The 20618-nt window shown below is 44.6% G+C and overlaps 2 protein-coding genes across 5 annotated transcripts in view; one reads left to right on the top strand and one right to left on the bottom strand.

The window, feature by feature from the left end:
- Pxk (PX domain containing serine/threonine kinase like) overlaps positions 1-13446 on the top strand; it is a 64498-nt gene extending 51052 nt beyond the window's left edge. Inside the window, exons 17-20 of one of the 4 annotated variants that reach the window (XM_038348491.1) lie at positions 2909-2968; positions 9256-9280; positions 11775-11780; positions 12269-12458. In XM_038348491.1, coding sequence (XP_038204419.1) covers positions 2909-2968; positions 9256-9280; positions 11775-11780; positions 12269-12458 — 281 coding nt within the window. Of the gene's footprint in view, positions 1-2905; positions 2969-9255; positions 9281-11774; positions 11781-12268 lie in introns of all 4 variants that reach the window. The other 3 variants (XM_038348490.1, XM_038348489.1, XM_038348488.1) reach the window with 3 other exon arrangements.
- A 1068-nt stretch (positions 13447-14514) lies between these two features.
- Pdhb (pyruvate dehydrogenase E1 subunit beta) lies at positions 14515-19938 on the bottom strand. Its single transcript, XM_038348492.1, has 10 exons — positions 19835-19938; positions 19708-19761; positions 18338-18445; positions 18182-18244; positions 18065-18100; positions 17422-17707; positions 16785-16895; positions 16397-16488; positions 15274-15415; positions 14515-15039 (listed from the first exon to the last, which is right to left on the bottom strand). The coding sequence occupies exons 1-10, from the start codon at positions 19874-19876 to the stop codon at positions 14894-14896; spliced, it is 1080 nt and encodes a 359-aa protein (XP_038204420.1). The 5' UTR covers positions 19877-19938; the 3' UTR covers positions 14515-14893.
- Between the last annotated feature and the right edge of the window lie 680 nt (positions 19939-20618).

Below are 20618 nucleotides of genomic sequence, written 5' to 3'. Positions count from 1 at the left end.
TGGGTGGATGGATGGATGGATGGATGGATGGATCAGTCAATCGATGGATCGATTTATCAATCAATCACAAATCGTGCCTCATTTTCCTTGGTCAATTCCGATAAGAAGATGTTTGCTTACACTAGAGGAGATACTGAAAGGTATGCAAGAGAATCAAGATGTATCTTGAAGGCTAGATTATCCTCAGCTGAAGAATGCCAGAGATGTGTGTAGAGCTGGAAATTGAAAGATTGGAATGCGAATCTTAGGACACTGGAAATAGGATAAAAATCATGACAGTATCTACAAGAGCTAGTTCCAGGACAGGCTCCAAAGCTACAGAGAAACCCTGTATCGAAAAAACCAAAAAAAAAAAAAAAAATCATGACAGTATCACAGAATCCTAGACTTGAGTTAGGCTCAGGGAGAAGGAAAAGAGGAGGTCCCAGTAAGGACCAACATGCTTGGGGACGGAAGCTGCTATGACTGGCACGTAATTTCATATTTGGAAATCTACTTGCTCCATAGTTACAGGATGGATTTTCATTGGTAGGGGGAGAGACATATATCCAACCAGCATGTCTATACACTAGTGATTCTGTTCATCTAGTTCTTTGTAAATCAGAGAAAGCCTATACCTGCCCCCTTTCCAAGATTATGCCTGCACTCTTTCACATGCACATGTCACAGAGTGGACACCAAAGAATTCCAAGAGAGGGCTAATGATGTACCTTAGTTGACAGACTGGTCACCTAGCATGCACAAGACCGTTTTCTCTCCTAATACAATAAACTAGGCATGGTGACACATGCTTGTAATCTTAGCATGTAGGAGATAGAAACAGGACAATCAGGAGTTTAGGATTATCTTCAGCTACATAGCAAGTTTGAAGTCAATCTAAGACACATAAAACCTGTTTTAAAAAAACAAAAATCTTAGCCGGGCATGCCTTTAATTCCAGCACTTGGGAGGCAGAAGCTGGCAGATTTCTGTTTGAAGCCAGCCTGGCCTACAGAGTGAGTTCCAGGACAGCCAGAGATACACAGAGAAACTGTTTTAAAAAATCAAATAAATAAATAAAAACAAAAATCAAGAGCCAAGACACCTCAGGAGTTTAGGAAAGCCAGGTATTGGTTATTGATGGAAATGTATAGGTTAGTTACCAGCCTGATTAGACTCACAAGTCCAGTTTTCTGTCTTTAAGATCTGTAGGCCGGGCGGTGGTGGCGCACGCCTTTAATCCCAGCACTCGGGAGGCAGAGGCAGGCGGATCTCTGTGAGTTCGAGACCAGCCTGGTCTACAAGAGCTAGTTCCAGGACAGGCTCCAAAGCCACAGAGAAACCCTGTCTCGAAAAACCAAAAAAAAAAAAAAAAGATCTGTTAGTGTTGCAAACAGTAGAAAGGCAGCCTTGTTGAGTTTTGCCTCTTCCCTTTTCAGCAAACCAACCCTCCTACACCGAGCTAAGGAAGTACTGTGGAGAATGCAGGGTGTGGTTTGTTCAGGACCCACCTCCAGTGTGTCCCTGGGGCTCCAGCACATCCTCTGTGAGTGATGTAGCTGGAAGCCTAGCCTTGGAGCTAGTGGTGACTTCTCAGTGCTGGATGACTCCCTTTGGTGCCTCCAGGTGCAGGAGCTCTGGCTGTCCTTTCCACAGGACTGTGTCTTCCTATTTCCAAACAAGAGGCTTCTGCTGTGGGGGGCTACTTCCTTGCTGGGCTGAAGGGATATTTTCTAGAGATTTTCCAGCTACAGGGATTTTGGATTTTGCTTATGGTTTTTACCCTAAATGAGGTTATTTACTAAATTTTGTGTAAGAAAAGGTCTGGAATGGGGCTGGAGAGACGGCTCTTCCAGAAGACCAGGGTTCAGTTCCCATCACCCACATGGCAGCTCACAATAGTCTGTAACTTTGACACCCTCAAACAGACAGGCATGCAGGCAAAATGCCTATGCACATAAAATAAAAATAAATAAAACGGTAAAGAAAATCCAAGTTCAGGACTGCACCTCTCTAACTGAATATACCTGCTGGTAAAGTTGATCTTCAACAAGTCATGCCTCATTTTCCGTGGTCAGTTCAGATAGGAAGATGTTTGCCTACCCTAGAGGAGATACTGAGAGGCACACGGGAGAATTGAGCTGGGTGTGGTCACATACTACCTATAATTACAGTGCCATGGAGGTTGAGCTAGTTTGGGCTACTTAATGAGACTCTGCCTCAAACACATGGATGAATGTGAGGAAAGCCTGAGTCGGGTGTAGTGGTGCACACCTTTAATCCCAGCACTTGGGAACCAGCGGCAGGTGGATCTCTGTAAGTTCAAGGTCTACATAGTGAGTTCCGGGACAGCCAGAACTACATAGAAAGAGACCCTGCCTCAGAAAAGGAATCTGATGTAGTAGTGTAGGCCTGTGCTCCCAGTACTTGGGAGGGTAAGAGAAAATAATCATTGAGAAGGCTACAGGTAATGAATGAATGGATAGAGGCCAGAAGGGAAGGAGAGAGGGAGGGAGGAAGGGAGGGAAGTGGGGGAGGGAGAGGGTGTAAATTCTACAAGGTGTTCTTGCCTCCTTTGAGTGAGACTTCTGCCAGGCTGGTGACCACTGGATCAAATCCATATTTATATATGTTTGTTTGTTTTCGAGACAGTGTTTCTCTGTGGCTTTGGAGCTGTCCTGGAACTAGCTTTTGTAGACTAGGCCGGCCTCACAGAGATCCACCTGTCTCTGCCTCCCGAGTCCTGGGATTAAAGGCGTGTGTCACCACCACCCGGCTTAATTCCTATATTTTCTGTTCCTCATCACATTGCTCCACAGAACACACTGGGCTAATAACAGATTCTCAAACAATGCTGAGTTTCTGCTCATGCCAAGTTTCAAATGTCTGCTTTTGGTCCCCATGAGGATTTCTCTGTTTTTCTCAGCAGGATCTGGGGCCAGCTCACCTCTCACATCCCCATCATCTCCAACTCCACCCTCCACAGCAGGTCAGTACTGTGTAAGCCACCCAAGCATTTCAGGACACCGACCCCATCTCTCTTCTCCAGAGGGCCATATGCAAATGCAAAACATGTGTTCTCTGGAGGGGTTGAGAGGCTAGGTTCCCAAGGTCAGTGCTCAGGGAACAGGCTGGTTTCAGGACCCCTAGTCCTCTCTGGCTCAAGCTTGCTGTTTGCTGAAAAGCTTCTTGCAAGTCTCCTTGGGTCGGAGCTTGTCTTGGGGCAAAGCAAACACATTGTTGTCCTACACTTTGTCCTACCACAGCTTCTCCTGCAGAGCTTCCTGCTGTGGGCTGGTCACAGCAGAGCTGATAAGCTGCCTAGCACAGAGTGAAACATCCCTACTAAAAATTTCCAGATAACTGTTTGTTCTCTGTTCTGCTCTGTAAAGCCTGTAATTATCTGAATAATTATCATTAACCTTCGTTTCACCTTGTGAATTAAATCAGGTACTGTGAGGGTTTTTGGTTTTGTTGTTGTTGTTGGAGGAAAAATACTGACAAAGAATTTGTCTTTGGGATGACACACAAAAACAGTCCTGTGGGGTGGTCTCACAATGCTCTTCCGCCTTTCCTTTCTGAACTAAGATCTTCTGTCTAACCATTCTGCAGTCCAGTAAAAACAAAGGGACAGCACATTTGCTTTTCCTCCTTTAATGAATTATCATTCATTCAAGAACATTTAGTCTAAGAAGCTGGTTTTTCCACTCAGAGTTTATTGTTGTCCTTGGAAGGGTTCTTCCAGCTGTTTGAAAGGGAAGTCTGGCAGGATTGGTATATGAGCTGACGGTACCATATTCTCTAATGCTTATGGTATTGGTTGCCTTTAAATGACTCTGACTAAACCTCCTGGGAAAAAACATGAGTGCAAGAAGGCTGGTTTGATTGGCTCGAGATCTCCTTGCTGGCTGAGAGCGTTTACTGGTTGCTTACTGTAATGTGTTCTAGGGCCGGGACCAGTTTTATAGAGCAGAAATGCGAGATCAATGGGGATGATTCTTTTATCTCTGACTTTCTCAGCAGATTTTGCAAAGAACTTCTTAATAGACAGAGTTGTCTTGTGGCGATTAACTGTTTGAGTTGAGCAGAAGTTTTTGGAAATCTACTGTTCAGACTGTTTTGAGCCACTTCCTCTCAATTTCACACACTAAGGAAACGAAGAGGGTTCTGAGAACTCTTAGCCCTGGATAACAGAGATGCCTGCCTGGTGTGCAGAGAGCACTCACTGTGTGTGAGCTGTGCTTCTGGGCAGCTCACTTTTGCCTTTGGATGCCTGACTCTCCCAGTTACCTGTGCTTAAGTGGGGGCGATCTCATATAATAGCAGCTTTACCTAAGATGAGGTAACTTTCAGAATGAAAGAAGAAAAATGGAATTTTTTTTGTAGCAATCAGTCAATATGGGAAAAGATTCATCTAAGGACAATGGGGGTGGCAGGGAGCAGTATTGTGAACTAGAGAGAACACGTTTGAAGCCCAAGTACGGCGGCTGTCAGGAGAGCCTTTATTCCCTTTAATCATTTTGTTGAAATTATTGACAGAATTATTTATCCCAAAGACCATGCTCTGACCTCTACTGGCTGTTCCTTGTAATGAATCTTATATCATTTGCCTAGCAACCTAGCATTTGAGGTGCATAAACCAGATATGCATAGTAGGTCTGCTTACCTCAAATGTTTTCAAGGTACACTTTCGTGTAGCCTGGGTTACAAAGAGAAGCGGACAGGCTCCAGCCAGTGTCCAATGCCTCAGAAGCTCCAAACTGTTGGACACAGTTCAAACAGACAGAAACTTCCTCCTAATGGTCTAAAACTTGGTAATGTTTTCTCCCAGTAGTTCCCTTGAAATAAAAGATCTTTCTCAACAGGCAGTGGTAGCACACACCTTTAATCCCAATACTCTTGGAGTTAGGGGAAGGTAGATCGCTGAGTTCAAGGCCAGCTTGGTTCACAGAATGAGTTATAGGACAGCCAGGGTTACACTATACTGAGAGATACTGTCACAAATCCTCTCTTCCCCCACAAAGATCTGTATCAAAGGTTGGCTTATCAGCAAGCAGCATCTCGAGTTGAGCCCTGCACTAGGAGACTTAACTGTAGGTGAAGTGTTTGGGAGGTAGAGGATGGCTCTGCTCTCAACTTTTCCTGGGTGAGGAGCATGATGTAGCCTTGTGGGGCAGATAGGTCAAGCCCTGCAGAAGAGGAGGGACCGCAGCAGGTCAGCGTTGGCAAGTTGAGTGGAACTTCTTCCCCCACAGCTTCAGTTTTAGGTGATCATGGTGACTAGAACAAGATGGACTTGTTTTAGCTCCTTAGGATTTGGCAGAAGTGACAGGCATTTCCAGCTGAAGAGATGTTACCAGATGAGCCCTGTCTAGCAGCTGGGACCCTCTCTGCAGGACTTGCTGGTACTTGTTGAGATCCACACTAAATTGTTGGGACTAATACTGTTTCCCCAAGTCTGGTGGCAGTTGTATTTGGTGGCTGGCATTCTCTCATACTCTTTCGAAAGGCCTTCATTTGTTTGTTTCAGTGAAAAATTTTCTAATACTTTTCTATTGTTCCATGACTCATAAAGGCCTCTTTGGGAAGGATTAAAATTCTATACATATGTAGAGCTGAGTGTTTTAAAATGCCCCAGTTTGTACAAATACAAATATTTGCTCTCACTGTATTTGGGGAACAGACTACAGGCCTATTGTCTTGATTTCCTCTTTCATTTATGTGTTTGTCTGTGTGTGAGGATGCATGCACATGTGTTGTGCAAATTCTGGGGGTGATCAGCAGAAGTTGTTGGATCCCTGGAATTACAGCAGTTGGGAGCCTTCTGTAGGAGTGCAAGAGATGGGACTCAAGTACTCTGGAAGAGCAGTAAGCATTCTTAACCTCTGAACTAGGCCTTTTTGTAAGGCAGTGGTTAAGATGGGATCTCATGTAGCCAAGGATAGCCTCAAACTCTTCATGTATTGGCTCTTTTTATAAAGACCATTTACAAGAGTATGTTAAGGATGCTAACTAAAGGGGAAACATAAAACTGTTGTTTTCAGTAGTCACATCTAAGTGATTTGTATTCATTGTCCCCTTTAATCCTCAACTTCCTTCCTATCCAGTAAGAGTAGATTCCAGTTTGTCTCTATTTCACAGAAAAACTGAGCTTCTAGTAAAGTTGAGAACTTGACCAAGGTCACAGATAATGGAAGCTTCAAGATCCAGGATTTGAACTTGATTCTGCCTCCATTCATTTACTCCACTCATCGAGTGCCTGCTTTTTTCCAGGAGTATCATGACCATGGAAGTTAAGCGCTGCTCTGCGGGAGTGCACAGAGCTGGCTCTACCAGTTGCCTTCTGTAACCGTGAACAAATGAGTTCCATTCGTAGAAACTGTCTTGTTTTATTTTACTTTAATTAATGTCTTTTATAAAACAAAATTACTTTTAATTCTAATTAATTTGAACTTCTAAGTTAAAAATGGTGAAGGCATGATAAAGGAATTAAGCTTTTGGCATGGTAATCAACATATAAAACACCCTACAAGTAATTTTCAGAGAGAAAAACATTCTTGACAAATGAAAAACCCCTGAAAACCTTGAGTCAAACCACAGCTCACATCCTGTCTTATGCAGGTTTCCTTTTTCCTCTTTCAAATAAAATCTCTCTGTAAACCACATCATCACTTTTAACCTTCCTCAGCTTCATCTTCTGACCCTTCATCTCCAGATTTCCGTAGTGGAGGCTCCCAGATATCTTCTCTCTAGATGGCTTTCTGGAGAACCGACTTTTAGAAGGATCTGTGGGCCAAGGAGATGGCTCATTGTTGTAAAGGTGCTTACTGCCAAGTCTAACAACCAGAGTTCTGTCCGTGGAAACCACATGGTAGGAAAGAATTGACTTCTGCAAGGCTTTCTAAGGAGTAAACAATCATAAGGTAGAGTGGGGACTATAGAGCGCTTAAGGAGATTAACTGGAACGTGAGCCTAGAGAAGGATGGAGCATAAGGAAGAGAGAGCCAAGGAGAGTTAGGAATTAATAGGGGTAAGGATTTACACCATCTAGAGAATTTTGAACTTACTGAGAAAAATGAACTTACTTAAAATGTAGAATTTGCCTGGTCTAATCAAGTCTGAGGCCAGTGTATACCAAAATGTTTGTATTCAACTTTAACAGTTACCTCTTTTCAAAAGCTATACACAAGCCTGGTGGTGTATGCTTGCAATGTTGGGATATTGAGGCAGGAAGGTTCAGAATTTGAGGCCAGCTTGAGCTATATGTGATGAGACAGTGTCTCAAAAAACCCTAGGGCTGGGGATGTAGTTCCACCCTGGGTTTGGTCTCTCAATCCAGTAAGCAAAGCTGCACACACACAGAGCAATGCGTTTTTCCCTGAGCAGGTTGCCTGTGGTGCGGGGCTGACCATGGAGTGCCTTGGTTCTACCTGCGCTCTGCTGCTGCACTCTGCCCACTCTCTCATGCCCACCCTCCATCCCCAGTTCTAAGGGTGTGAGTTTCTCCTTGGATTTCTCCCCTGGTGAAGGAAAAAGGAGTGACTGCGTGTTCCCAGCCTCCTTTGTTTCTTCCAGAGTTGGTCTTGTGGCCACAGGGATTGAGGGGCCCATCTCAGACTGATGTTCTTTCTTGCTGTTTGTCCTGAGGAAATCTGGGGATCACTGTGTGGGGAAAGAAGCATTATCGTTTTCTTTTAAACTGAAACCTAGTAAGTTTAAAAGAACAAACAAAGCCATTTCCTTGCTTTTGCCATTTGGAAGTTTCACTAGACTGAAGTGGACTGGGGATGGTGTCCAATGGTTCTTCCTGAGAGGTCGCCCACCCACAAACCCCCTTATACCTGTTCTGTTACTTTGTTCTTCTCAGCTTAAAAAGAGAGTCTGTTTTAGACAGTGGAAGACTTTTTTGTAAAACAATGAGCATTCCTTTCTTGAACCTCTTGATAAACATCCCTGGTTGGTAATAAGGTGCAGAACAGACCACTGCAAAGTGGCTTGTTCATTTGCCTTATCCTGAAAGGTTCATGTTTGAGCTTGTACATCACACATTTTGTGGTTAAGTGTACTCTAGTTTTGCAGTGAGAATACTTAACATGCAATTCAGACTAACATTTTACTGTTACTGTTTGCTTAAATGACACTAAACTCTAAATAATGATGTCTCTCTATTTCTCTCTCCTTCCTCCCTTTCTTCCCTCCCCCTCTGCTGTCTTCAGTAGAGCATGCACCACTTTGAACGTGAATTTTCGGTAAAGTAAGCTCTGCTGATTCTCAGCTTTAGAGATGCTGTGTTTCTGTGTGTGAGATTGGACCAATGTGTTTGTGTCACTGGTGGACATGGGAAGCCGAACAGAGAGCACTCCCTTTTTGGACTATCTCAGTGAAAACACAGCATCTTTAAAAGCCACCCCACCCCAGTCACTTCATCCATATCCATTTCATTTCCATCGTGACCTTCTAAAATCTTCATTTTCATTCCAATTTTAGTTCGGAAATGTGAGCTCTAATTGCATCTCAGTGGCATCTGAGTACATTTTAATGTTGTAAACTGTTGCTCTGAAGATTGTGCTGCAGAATGTTGGTTCCTAGTTACTGAGGAAAACGTGGTAATTAGGCAGTTGAGTTGTCGCAACTTCCTGGCTTTTATAATTGATGACAGAAAAAAAAGTTCTGACATACACTTGGGAATTCTTGAGATATGAGTCTCCTCGTCTGCCTAAGGCCAAGGCAAAGATGGCCCAAAAAGCTGAGAACTACTGTGTCCCTGTGTCACTGCTATCTTCTGGGTCTGGTATGGTCTAGTGGCCAGTTGGCTGACCCATCCAGAGCCACGGAAACCTAGAGAGACTACTGGACTTGACCTAAAAATAGGTAACTCCAAATGTCCTTTCCAGAAGAGTGTTACAGATGTTCCTGGCACAGCAGCCTTCCCAGGATCTAAAATATATAATTTTTCTTTGTGTACCAGAATGGCGCTCAGCTGATTGCCACATTCCTACTGAGCCAGGTGGAGAGGCTTCTGGGAAAGTTAGATCAGCTAGTATTGAGATTTTTGTCTAAGAGAGCTTGAGCTAGGAGAATTGAGGACTAACTTGGTTGTCATTGTAGATGCACTTTTAGGAGCGTGTCCCATCCTAGTTGTGACTTCATATAACCACCAGTCCAATGTGGAGTTTGCTCTTTCCTCTTGTCCACTTATGTTTGTTCTCTGTCCCATCTTTCCTTTCTTGACATTGTTGCTAATGGTCCTATCTTATACTCACTGACCTTTAAAAGAAGCTAACAGACTCACCAGGAGGTGGTGGTGCACGCCTTTTAATCCCAGCACTCGGGAGGCAGAAGCAGGCAGATCTCTGTGAGTTTTGAGGCCACCCTGGTCTACAAGAGCTAGTTCCAGGACAGGCTTCAAAGCTACAGAGAAACCCTGTCTCTGAAAGAAAAAAAAAGAGAGAGAAACTAGCAGACTCTTAAGATGGCCAAAGACAATGAATGAATGGAGCTTATCCTCAGAGACTGAGTTCCCAAGTGTGGTGCTGTCTCTTCCTGAGGGTCTCCTCTCAACTTGCAGTATACCCTAAAGGTTGAGTTCTAGCCTTCCTTGCCTTAGAGTATGCCCAAGGCCTGCTGATTTCATTTTGAACTTGTTGGTTGGTCCAGTTCCCTGTGAGCAGGCATCAGGGTGTTTACGTTTTCCCACTGGGATGAGCAGCTCCACTTCTTACTCATGTTTGCTACACAGGCACAGGCTAGCCCAGCTCCCCGTGAGCAGACATCATGATGCTCACTCTTCTGTTCACTATACATGCAGAATACTTGAGATGATATGTTGATACGACCAACCTCTTGAGGACTTTGTTAAGTCGTAGTTTCAGCCTTCACTTAGAAAATGAAGATATTGCCAGGCGGTGGTGGCACACGCCTTTAATCCCAGCACTCGGGAGGCAGAGGCAGGCGGATCTCTCTGATTTTGAGGCCACCCTGTCTACAAGAGCTAGTTCCAGGACAGGCTCCAAAGCCACAGAAAAAACCCTGTCTTGAAAAACAAAAAACAAAAAACAAAAAAAAGAAGAAAAAAAAAAGAAAGAAAAAGAAACACTCCAAAACTCTGAGGTTCTGAGGCCAGCATCAAGGGCTGGTTCTCTGAAGCCAAGCTGTTGTATGCAAAGGCCACCACCCATACTCATGAATTCAAGCCCCTAATAGCCTTCCTAAACCCTAGACTGGAGGGCAGCCAGTCTCAGGCAAGCAGTGGGGTCCCCAGTGCTGCTGCAGTCCAAGCCTGTCTTCTGAGTCTTAACCCTGTAGTGATTCTTCAACCAGGGACCTGGACACAAAGCTCGGAAGGGGAAACCTACAGCTCCTGGTCTGGTCTAATACTTCTACTGCCCTTCTCTGGCCATTAGGATAGTGCCTAGTGTGTGGGTTTTGATAGCCATTCATCCCCACATGGGCAGAGCTTCTTCTCTGGCAGCCTTAGTACTGCATGCTGTCAGTCAAGAGAGTCCTCCCCCACTCCAACATTTCATTGGCATATACTCAGATGCCCTAAGTGGATGCTTCTACCCTCATTCCACCTGGGCTTCTTACCTCAGTCGTCACTTCAAGGTTACTATTCATTATAATCCTATGAGGTAAAGCCAGGAATGTCTTCCATAATCCATCCTACATAAAACCTAGTTGAATTTCATTCATTGTTGAGCAAAACCAATGTAAATTACATTTTGTTCATTTGTCTGTATTTAATCTTTATTTATATTGCTATGGGATCCTTGTTTGAGAATTCCATGATTGCAGAACATGAGACTGTGCATTTGTGTGAGCCTTACATTTTGGCTGCCTTAGGTTGGGCTAAAGGTATAAAGGAGGTAAGTGGGTTTGTGAACTGCAAGACTTTGACCATTGCTTGCCACACTTAGTACTTTCTTGAGTATTTTATTGGTGACCTTGAGCCATTCATTCCTGATCCATACTTAGTGCACAAGGTGCCTTGTCTGTTCCTTCTGCCCACAGCAGTGTGGTAACAACAGATAAGTAGGGTCTTAGAGAACCAGTGTTCATAGCTGCCATTCATTAAAGTCACCTGCAGCAGTAATGTCTCACAACTTTGGAAAGAACAGTTTACCAAGTGACTTAAAAAAAAGAACAAGAAAATGAAATCTAGTGACTGACTAGATGGCTCATGGGCCCCTAAGCCTTACCAACCTGAATCAGTCTCTAGACTCACATGGTGCAGAGAGAACTGGCAGTGCCACCACTTGTACTCTGAGCTCCACGCATGCACTGTGGCCTGCTTATATGGTGCACATACACAGGAGATGAACGTTTAAAAAGTTCACCTGAAGGATGTGTTAGATACTCAGGTTCCCTTTCTTTGTCCAGAATCCATGACACACATGGCCACGAGGACTCATTCTGTTCTGGGGTTGGACTTCCCTCTGAGAATGCCATTGCCAGGAAGAGACCCCTTTCTCCAAATTCCTGTTGACGAGTACTAGTATTTTACGTTTCTTTAATTCAGCCCAACAGGAAATAGTTCAAAACAGACTCACCAGCTGGCACTGGCTCCTTGAGTCCTGAGCGGCTTGCTCTAGCAGGCCAGCAGATGCCACTGCCACTTTTGTCATCAAGTCCTGTTTCGATTTAGTGTCAAATAACGGCCTGATTTTCATGCACGTAACTGTAAGGATTCTTCCCACTTAGGCTCTGATCTTTACAACAGTACACACTTCCCAAGTGAGGCTGCAGCTATGTGATGCTGCAAGATCGCCATGATTCTTGGAGGCCCTGAGAAATAGCAAGGAGCAGCAACACACGCTTATAAAAGTGCAAGCCTGGGGAGGCCGTGACAGGAGGATCCCTGGGCCTTGCTGGCCTAGTCTAGCCGATCACAGCCTTTAAATACTGTGTGAGGAAGCAGCTAGGGATTGTTCATCCCTTTGGCCCAACTCTGCATGCAGATATGTCTCACCCTGTGTACTCAGTAGGTATAGCTGACCTGCTGGGAACAGAGTCTGAGCCACTCTAGAGATTGGTGTCACTGTGTGGTTTCACGAAATCCCTGATACTCATTCAATTCTCTTCTCACATTTGAAAGAAATAACCTTTAAACCCCCCTTTTTGCTTTCTTTCCTTTTTTTTTTTTAAGTGTTTGAAAACACCCTGAATACTGGGTTCTTGGCCCCTCTGAGAATATTTAGTCTCCCCAGATTCCACTCTGCCCTGACCCAAGTAGCAGCAGCATGCAGGGCAGGTGGAAAGGTAGAACACTGACCTTCTTTTTTCTCTGCAGGGCTGTCTTCTGCATTACCTCCACCTCCTCCGCCTCCTCCACCTCCACCAGCAGGTCCCTCGACAACCTCAGGCTCAGAGATGCCTGTCCCGCTCCTGCCCCAGGATGTGAATGGTGTGAATCGTGGAGCCTTGCTCAGTTCTATCCAGAATTTCCAAAAGGGAACTTTGAGGAAAGCCAAAACCTGTGATCACAGTGCTCCTAAAATTGGCTGATGTTTCCTGTTTACACTGGGAGGCCAAGCTCTTCTGTCCCACTCTCACCCAAGTCCCTCTTCCTAGTTGAGACCTTGCACAGCCTCCCTCAAGTCCCTTTCTGGGACGAGTCCTGCAGAGCCAGTACAGCCAGTCTTGCCGACATACTCCAAGAGGGGAAACACTCTCCAAGTAGAACAAAGTGGGGCTAGCATTGCTGCCTTAACATTTTGCTCCTGTGTCTCTAATGGGCTTCCTTTAGGGGCAGCAGCATATGGGAATTATTTTCACCAGCTAAAGGAAAATGACAGAAAACAAAAGCAATGATGATATTCTGTCACAGCAGTGACTGGCCTGTTACTATCTCTGCTACTCTATCGAAAGTGTTCTCACAGTTCAGTCTTCTGAAACATTTTCTGGTCATTTCTTACATAGTTCACCTCAGACGCTAACACTGTAACCAAGGCAGTTAGTTATACTGCTGAGGCAGAGAAGCAAGAGCTCGCTCTTCATTCTTCCTTCCACAGGAGAGGGGGAATCTCACTGTGGCTGAGAGCAGCCACTCTGGATTTATAGTTCTTTTCAGTTAAAATGTACCAAGACAGAAGAAAAATATTAACCACAGAAAAAGCTCTTGCCAGTTAAAGGATTGTCTTAACTCTCAGCATTTAAGTCAGGTTGGAGCAGAGGGAGAGTCATTACAAGTGAATCTGGCATCTATGGCAATCACTTCTGATTCGATGTATCCAATTTCAGCATCTTTTTTGATGTTACTCAGTTATTAGAAATCTTTCGTTCTGTGATTTGCTTAAACCTTTAAATAAATTGCACTTTAAAGGATTATTAAAAATCCACTTTAAAATTCAAATACACACATCAGTGTTGGTTACTATGCAGAAAGAATGTCATTGTGTATAGTTTCATGTAATCTGTGATACATACTCAGCTGTATTTTTTATTAAAATAAATCATGTTAAGAAAATACGTTGTGGCTTGGCTAGGTATTCCAGATGAGAACTTGGTACAGCACATTCTGTGAAGTGTGGAGTCACAAAGTTTCCTCCTCTGCTCCTGCCCTGTCTCCTTATCTCCTTCATGCCTGCTGATAGCCCTACTATTTAGAGACTATCTATACACTTCCATAACTTGTTTAAATCCTTCCATCAAATTTTAACGAGGCTCATATGTGACAATATCTGGTTTGGATACCGTGGAGGAGCGCCTCACATGGATCTTTCATTTTAAAAGAAATCCTGTTAGGTAGGGAGAGTCGCGACACTGCACTGGGGCTATAACTCAGCTGACAAAGTGCTTGCACAGCGCTCAGGAAGCCCTGGATCACTCCAGCACTGCATCAACTAAGCATGGTGGTGTGTGTCTGTGGCACTTAGGAGGTGGAGGTAGGTGGGCCAAAATCTCAAGGTCATCATCATCTATTAACTGAACCCGAGCCAACGAGACCCTGCCCAAAAGGAAAGGGCTATGAGGCGGTAGGCTATTGATGGCGGAAACCAGGATCGAGTGCTTCTGCTTCCAGTTCCTGCAATTGTGGATGAAGTTTTAGATACATGAATAAAAGCAAATACCTAGCATCCGGGGCTGTAGTAGAACACTTGGCTAACATGCATATGGCATATGAGGGTCATATGCATATGGCAAGTTAGGGTCAGGTACGGTCGAATATACCTTTAGTGCCAGCTGTTGGGAGGCAGAGGCTGGTGGATGCCTATGAGATCCTGGTCTACAGATAGTTCTGGACCAGCCAGGGATACAGTGAAATCTTCTTAAAAACTAAGGAAGCTACATTTATACAGCATATCAGGTTATTTTTCATTTGACACTAATTTCTTAATAGTACTCCAAGACTTCCACATACATTATTTCACTAATATACAATTACTTGCCACACCTTTAATCCCAGAACTTGGGAGGCAGAGGCAGGCAGATCTCTGTGAGTTCAAGGCCAGCCTGGGCTACAAAGCGAGTACCTAGACACCCAGAACTTTTAAATAGATAAAACATGTCTTGGAGAAAAATAAATAAAACTACTCATAGGTAGGAATCCCCTTTATTCCTTATCAAAACAATTTAACAGCAAATGTAGATAATATACTTTTAAAACATATAAGTTATCTTCTGGGGTATATCTTTCATCAGGACTCTGCAACATTTTTGCCCCTTGTAGTGAAAGGGGGTAAATATTTATATTAATCTTATTCAAAGACTAGACTAACAGTAACAGACAAAGTACAGCATGTAGGGTGGGGAGTGTTTTCCACCCATAAGCACATTTACACTTCTTACCAGTACAGAGACACCCGCTGCTGCTTTAGCATTAACTTTATGATAGTAAAGTTTCTCGGTACACATCAGATGAAGTCCCCACAAGTGTTTTAAATAAATTTCAATGACTTGATATTCAAAGTCCAAATTAGACATTCAGTGTCTTCTTTACTGCAAATATGATGTCTTTGACCTGAGGTATGGAGTTGTCTTCTAGGATCTTCGCATAAGGCATAGGGACATCAGCACCAGTGACACGAACTGCAGGAGCATCAAGGAAATTGAATGCAGGGCCTGGAGAAAAGAAGGCTCATCTGAGAGGCTGGTTTGGGACTCAGAGAAAAACAAGGTAATGAACCCTAGATACAGGGCACTGCTTCTGACTGGACCTTTTTAAAAACATTTCCCTGATGGACAAAAACCCTAGACTGACAAGTAGAAAAATCATTTGGTCACACCTAGCTTTTGATCTCTGTATACTGTTCACTACAGCTTGACTGTATCCTAGAACCAGTTTTTTTGAAATACCTTCCATGATTCTGGCACAAATCTCAGCTCCCACTCCAAATTGTGGCCAGCCTCCTTCCACAGTTACAAGGTGATTTGTCTTCATGACGCTGGCTTCTATGGCTTCAATGTCCATTGGTCTGATAGTACGCAAATTTATCACCTAAAAACAATGCAGTGAATAGGCTTGATAGACTTCAAGAGATAAATACAGCCTTGACTCCAAAACAACACTTCTTTTTGTTTTTGTTCATCTCTGGGTTGAGGAAAATTGAATGCACCTATTAATTAGGTGCACAAACATAGAGACTAACAGGAAAACCAGTATGTTGGTGCAAACCTGTAATCCCAACACTCAGGAGGCTAAGGCAGGATGACCACATGTTTGAGGATAGTATGGACTACACAGCGAGACCTTGTCTTAAACAAAAAGTCAAAGAACTTATAATTAAAGCGGAAACCTGTATTCCCATTACAGGAAACTTTGCTCGCCTATAGGGTTCACTCACCCTCCCTGGTTTCATCATCCCTCTTATCAAAAGAAATAGTTGAGTGTTTAATGTGCAGCAGGCCCTACATCATGACACCCCATGGGGAATTGCTATCATCCCCATTTCACAGCTTATAAAACACAGCAAGTACTTTCCAAGGAGAACTACACAGGAGATTAGATTCTGTTATTTCTGAAGTCCAGCTCCAAGGCTGGATCTTGTGTGTGTGTGTGTGTTATGTGCACTGTGAGGAGTCAGAGGATGACATCAGGTTTCTTGCTCAATTGCTCTCTACCTCATTTTTTTTTTAGAAATGGCCTCTACTGAATCTGGAGCTAACTGATTGATTAGACTGGTTGGCCAGGCTAGCAAGCACTGTCTCCCGAGGGCTGGGATAACAAACTCATGCTTCCACACCCGGCTTGTTTTGTTTCTACGTGGTGCTGGGGATCCAAACTCAGGTCCTTATGCTAGCACAGAAAGCCATTTAAGTCATTTACTGAATGAGCTGTCACCCCAGACCAGCACGACTGGATTGTAACCTGAGAAAGGGACCTAAAAGATCCAGAATCTCGTGTGTGTCCAACACACCAGCCTTGAGTCCTAAAGGGAGTTTCTGATTGAAAGAAGGAGGGGAGTGAATGTCCACTTACCTCACATTCAATTCCCTCCTTAGACAATACAGCCGCAGCTTCTAGGCAGTGCCCCACTGGTCTTGAATGGGCAACTACAGTGATGTTGGTCCCTGAAATAAAGTGGTCACAGATTATAGGTCAATGGAACTAATGTAGCACCGGTGATTCTGCTGCCAGCTGTGGCTCTTGTCTTATCAAGCCTTCACCTTATTTCAGTGACCTGAGCAATGAGATCATATTTCTGAACATGAAATATAAATGTACCAGACAGAGATTCAGAAAAGCCTAACCTGAGCTCATTCAACCTTTACTTTTTAAGTCAAACTACTTGGCCATAACTTCTGGCCTATGCAAACACAAGGGCTACAGTAAAAATAGTCATTAATGTATACTAAGGTGTTCTTACCTTGCCTTTCAATTTTGGCTTTTCCAATAGGAATCAGAAAATCTTTTGACTGAGCTTCTGCAGGAAGTTCAAATGCAACTCCATACATCAGTTCATTCTCTAGCATCACCACTGCAAGGCATTAAAGTTTTCAAACAACAACTACAGACAAAATGACTTAAGAATGTATAGACAACAAAATCATTCATCTGAATACGCAGGAGCCTCATCTCCATCCGTCTAGAAGCTTCAAGATGGGTTGCATGCAGGCACCCAAGTTCGGTCAATATAATTCTTTTTTGTTTGTTTGTTTTGGTTTTGGAAATAGGGTTTCCCTAGCTATCCTGGAACTAGCCCTGTGGACCAGGCTGGCCTTGAACTCACATCCACCTGCCTCCCACCCCGGATTAAAGGCGTGTGCCCGGCCCCGCCCAGCTTTGGTCAATATAATTCTACTTGCTGAGGTTAAGCCAATGGTGCAGATATGCAGTAAGTAACCAGCACCTTACAGCAAAAGAAAAAAAGCACGATTTTTACTACCTTTTACTCTCTACAAACCATTACACTCTACATATGCTGTGTCCACATCTCACTAGGTGCCCTTGATAGTTCCTCACATGCAAGAGTTCATGTTAGTTTCTAATGTTACTATGCTGACCTGGATTATCATCACGAATGGCCGATTTAATAAGTCCTTTTGCATCCTCGGAATTCCAGGGGCTGACCACTTTTAAACCTGGGCAGTGCCCATACCATGCAGCAAAGCACTGTGAGTGCTGGGCAGCTACACCTGCTGAGGCACCATTGGGCCCCCTGAATACTATGGGCACAGGCTGAAGGCCAGCAGACATATAGTAAGTCTTAGCGGCTGAGTTTATAACCTGGTCAATGGCTTGCATGGAGAAGTTGAAGGTCATAAATTCACAGATGGGCCGCAACCCAGCCTGTCAAGTAGGAAAAAACATCAATGTTAATTAGATTAAATACAATAAGGAAGAATGCTAAATAACCACGCCACTCTTCCAACATTGTAAACAATATTTTCTTTCTTCTTCCTTTTTTTTTTTTTTTTTTGTTGTTGTTGTTGTTGTTGTTGGTTTTTCCAAGCAGGATTTCTGTGTACAGCATGGCTTTCCTGGAACTCACCCTGTAGACCAGGCTAGTCTTGAACTCAGAAATCTGCTTGCCTGTTTCCCAAGTGCTGGGTTAGATTAAAGTTGAGTGCCACCATGCCCAGCTCAATCATTTCAGAAGATAATATTAAAGGAAATCTCTTAGATTTCATAAATAATAGCACATACCATAGCTGCGCCAACAGCGATTCCAGCAAAGCCCATCTGGAAAGAAAGAGCAGTCTAAGAAAACGTCCACAGAGATAAAACCGAATCCTTAACTCTAAGCTGGTCTGCAAGGCTCACCTCTGATATGGGGGTGTCTATGATCCTCTTGTCACCATATTTCTTCCACAGGCCTCTGCTCACCTACAATTAAGATTTAACCCCATGACCTTCAAGGTTCTGTCAGGGCAAATGCGTATTTTTAAATTTTATATCAAGTTTACCTATTTCAGTTACCTTGTATGCACCATCATACTGGGCAACTTCTTCTCCAAGCAGAAATACCTTTTCATCTCTTTCCAGCTCTTCATCCATACCTTGATTAATAGCTTCACGAACTGTCAACTGTCACGGGAGTGAGGATATAAACAGGAAATACGGTAAAGGATTATTTAGATACTATGGAGAGCCCCTTCCTTATACTTACCTAGGCTGCCTACAACACAGAACATAAATTTAATACTCAAGCAGTTCCCTTTTAAAGTTCCAAGTATCTGAGGAGGCAAGACGGCCCAGTCTGATGAGTCTGACTGCCTGGTCCCACAGAGTGGAGGGAGGAAACTGATCCCCTGCCGCTGACCTCTTTAAGTGCACACATGCACACCCACACACATACACAAAGCAGATAAATACACAGCACACAAATTAAAGTTCAATAAGTAACACCGTCACTAATCCTTCAGTAGATCTTAATGACAAGCTTACAGAATGCTTTTGTGGTGCTGCTTGATGTGTATACACCATACCCAGGTGAGAAAACTGATGGATCCCTAAACTAGCTCACAGGCAGTTTCCTAAGTAGAAAGCATGCTAGGCTGTTTTATCACTCTTCTTGGAGGCAGAGAACTAGCAAGGAAGTCTAACTAAGGCTAAGTACTAAGCACTCTCTAGTGCCCAACACTTGACATCCACAACCTAGGAACTGTTACTTTAATAAGTAGAATGGTAAAAAAAAATCTTCCACTTCTAGATAAACAGATGCCAGAGAATCAGGGACTCAAGCCAAATATCTATCCTTGAATAAATGTATAAAGTGTACAAAGGATACGGTTCAACCTTTCAAAGGAAGAAATTCTGACGTATGTATGCTACAACATGTATGAACCTTGAAGCTACTGTGAGAAGTTAAATAAGCCAGACACAAAAGGACAAATGATTCAACTTATGTGACATTCTAGAACAAGCACACTGAACAAGAACCAGAAAAATACAATATGGTATATAACAGCGGTTGGAGAAAGTGAGTTATAATCGTGTAATGGATAGCGTCTGGTTTCAGAGGATCAAAAAAAGTTCTAGAAATAAATAGCGTATATGGTGAATGCATCCGATGCCACGGAAGTTTACATTTTAACAAAAGGTTTTGAAACTTACTATTTTACCACAATTTCAGGGGTGGGGGAGGTTACTGATCGTTTATTAGCCTGCCACCGGCCTCGCGGGGAGGGTTGTCAGTGTGAGTGGCGCCGGGCGGGGACAGAGGCAGCGCGAATCATCCCCGGGACTCGGCCGCCGCCAGGGTCCGCGATGTCCCCCGGCCCACTCAGGCCTGCCCGGGGACTGGGGACTCCCTCCCGGCCTCGCCCAGCGGCGTCGGTGCCGGTTACCTGCAGTGCCGCGGGTGCCGAGCGGTGAAAACGCCTCTTCAGCAGCCCGGAAACCTGGCGGGGAGAGAGAAGGAGGTTCAGGGAGGGCATGGGGCTGGCCGCGGGGGTGCCGGGGGCCGCGACCTACCTGCCGCAAGGGCCCCCGCACCAAGCCAACCACCACCGCCATCTTGCCCGTGTCCTCTACTGGCGGCCTAATGACAACACAGAAGCGCCGCAGACCAGGCCTGGCGCAACCAATGGTGAGGCGGGACGACCTTAGGGCCCGCCTTCGTCCGGAGAAGCCAATAGAGAGCGACGACTAAGCGACCCGCCTTCCTAGGAGCCAATAGCAAGGCGCAATGCCAGAGGGTCCCGCCCCTCAGGCTAAAGGCACTGCCCTATAGGCCTCTGCGGGTGTAGCCAACGTCAGGGAGTGACGCCTGCGAGCCCCGCCGACCTTGCCCGTCAGCAGCCCGCCGGGGTGTTGGTGGCGGCAGCAGGTGATCCTTTCTGGCCAGGCCCACTAGAGAGGGCTTTGCCGGCGGCTTGCGGCCGCTCTACTGCAACTAGCACTCCGTGCACACACCCCTGACTGCTGCCTGCCACGTGCTGAGACACAGTGTGGCCTGGCTGACCGTGGATGGAGGGACTTTAAAGCCATCCCTTTGCGGGCACTGCAGGCCTCTAGTACCACGTGACTTTTGCACAGAGTCCAGTGGAGGGGGACGAAATCAACGAAACAGAAAGGAAAGGAAATGACTGCTTCTCCGAATGATGGAGGAGGAAGTTTATTATAGATGTACGGGAGAGCATGGCCAGAGGCAGAGACATCTGAGAGAGCCCTCACCATTTATGAATGGGCTCTGTCCACTGACTATTAGCAATAGCTTTCAAGCATGCATAGTGTCCACTTTGGGTAAAGTATTTGT

The sequence above is a fragment of the Arvicola amphibius genome, chromosome 12 (genome assembly GCF_903992535.2).
Source record: "Arvicola amphibius chromosome 12, mArvAmp1.2, whole genome shotgun sequence".
In the NCBI taxonomy this organism is placed as follows: Eukaryota; Metazoa; Chordata; class Mammalia; order Rodentia; family Cricetidae; genus Arvicola; species Arvicola amphibius.
This window is presented reverse-complemented; position numbering and strand designations above follow the sequence as displayed.

What these genes read in the sequence shown, in the direction of transcription:
- Pdhb (XM_038348492.1), bottom strand. Translation starts at nt 19,876, where the DNA reads ATGGCGGTGGTGGTTGGCTTGGTGCGGGGGCCCTTGCGGCAG. An exon ending in AGTATGATGGTGCATACAAG is followed by an intron (nt 18,245 to 18,337) that starts GTAACTGAAATA and finishes TCTTAATTGTAG; the next exon opens with GTGAGCAGAGGCCTGTGGAA. An exon ending in AGCCAAAATTGAAAGGCAAG is followed by an intron (nt 16,489 to 16,784) that starts GTAAGAACACCT and finishes ACTTTATTTCAG; the next exon opens with GGACCAACATCACTGTAGTT.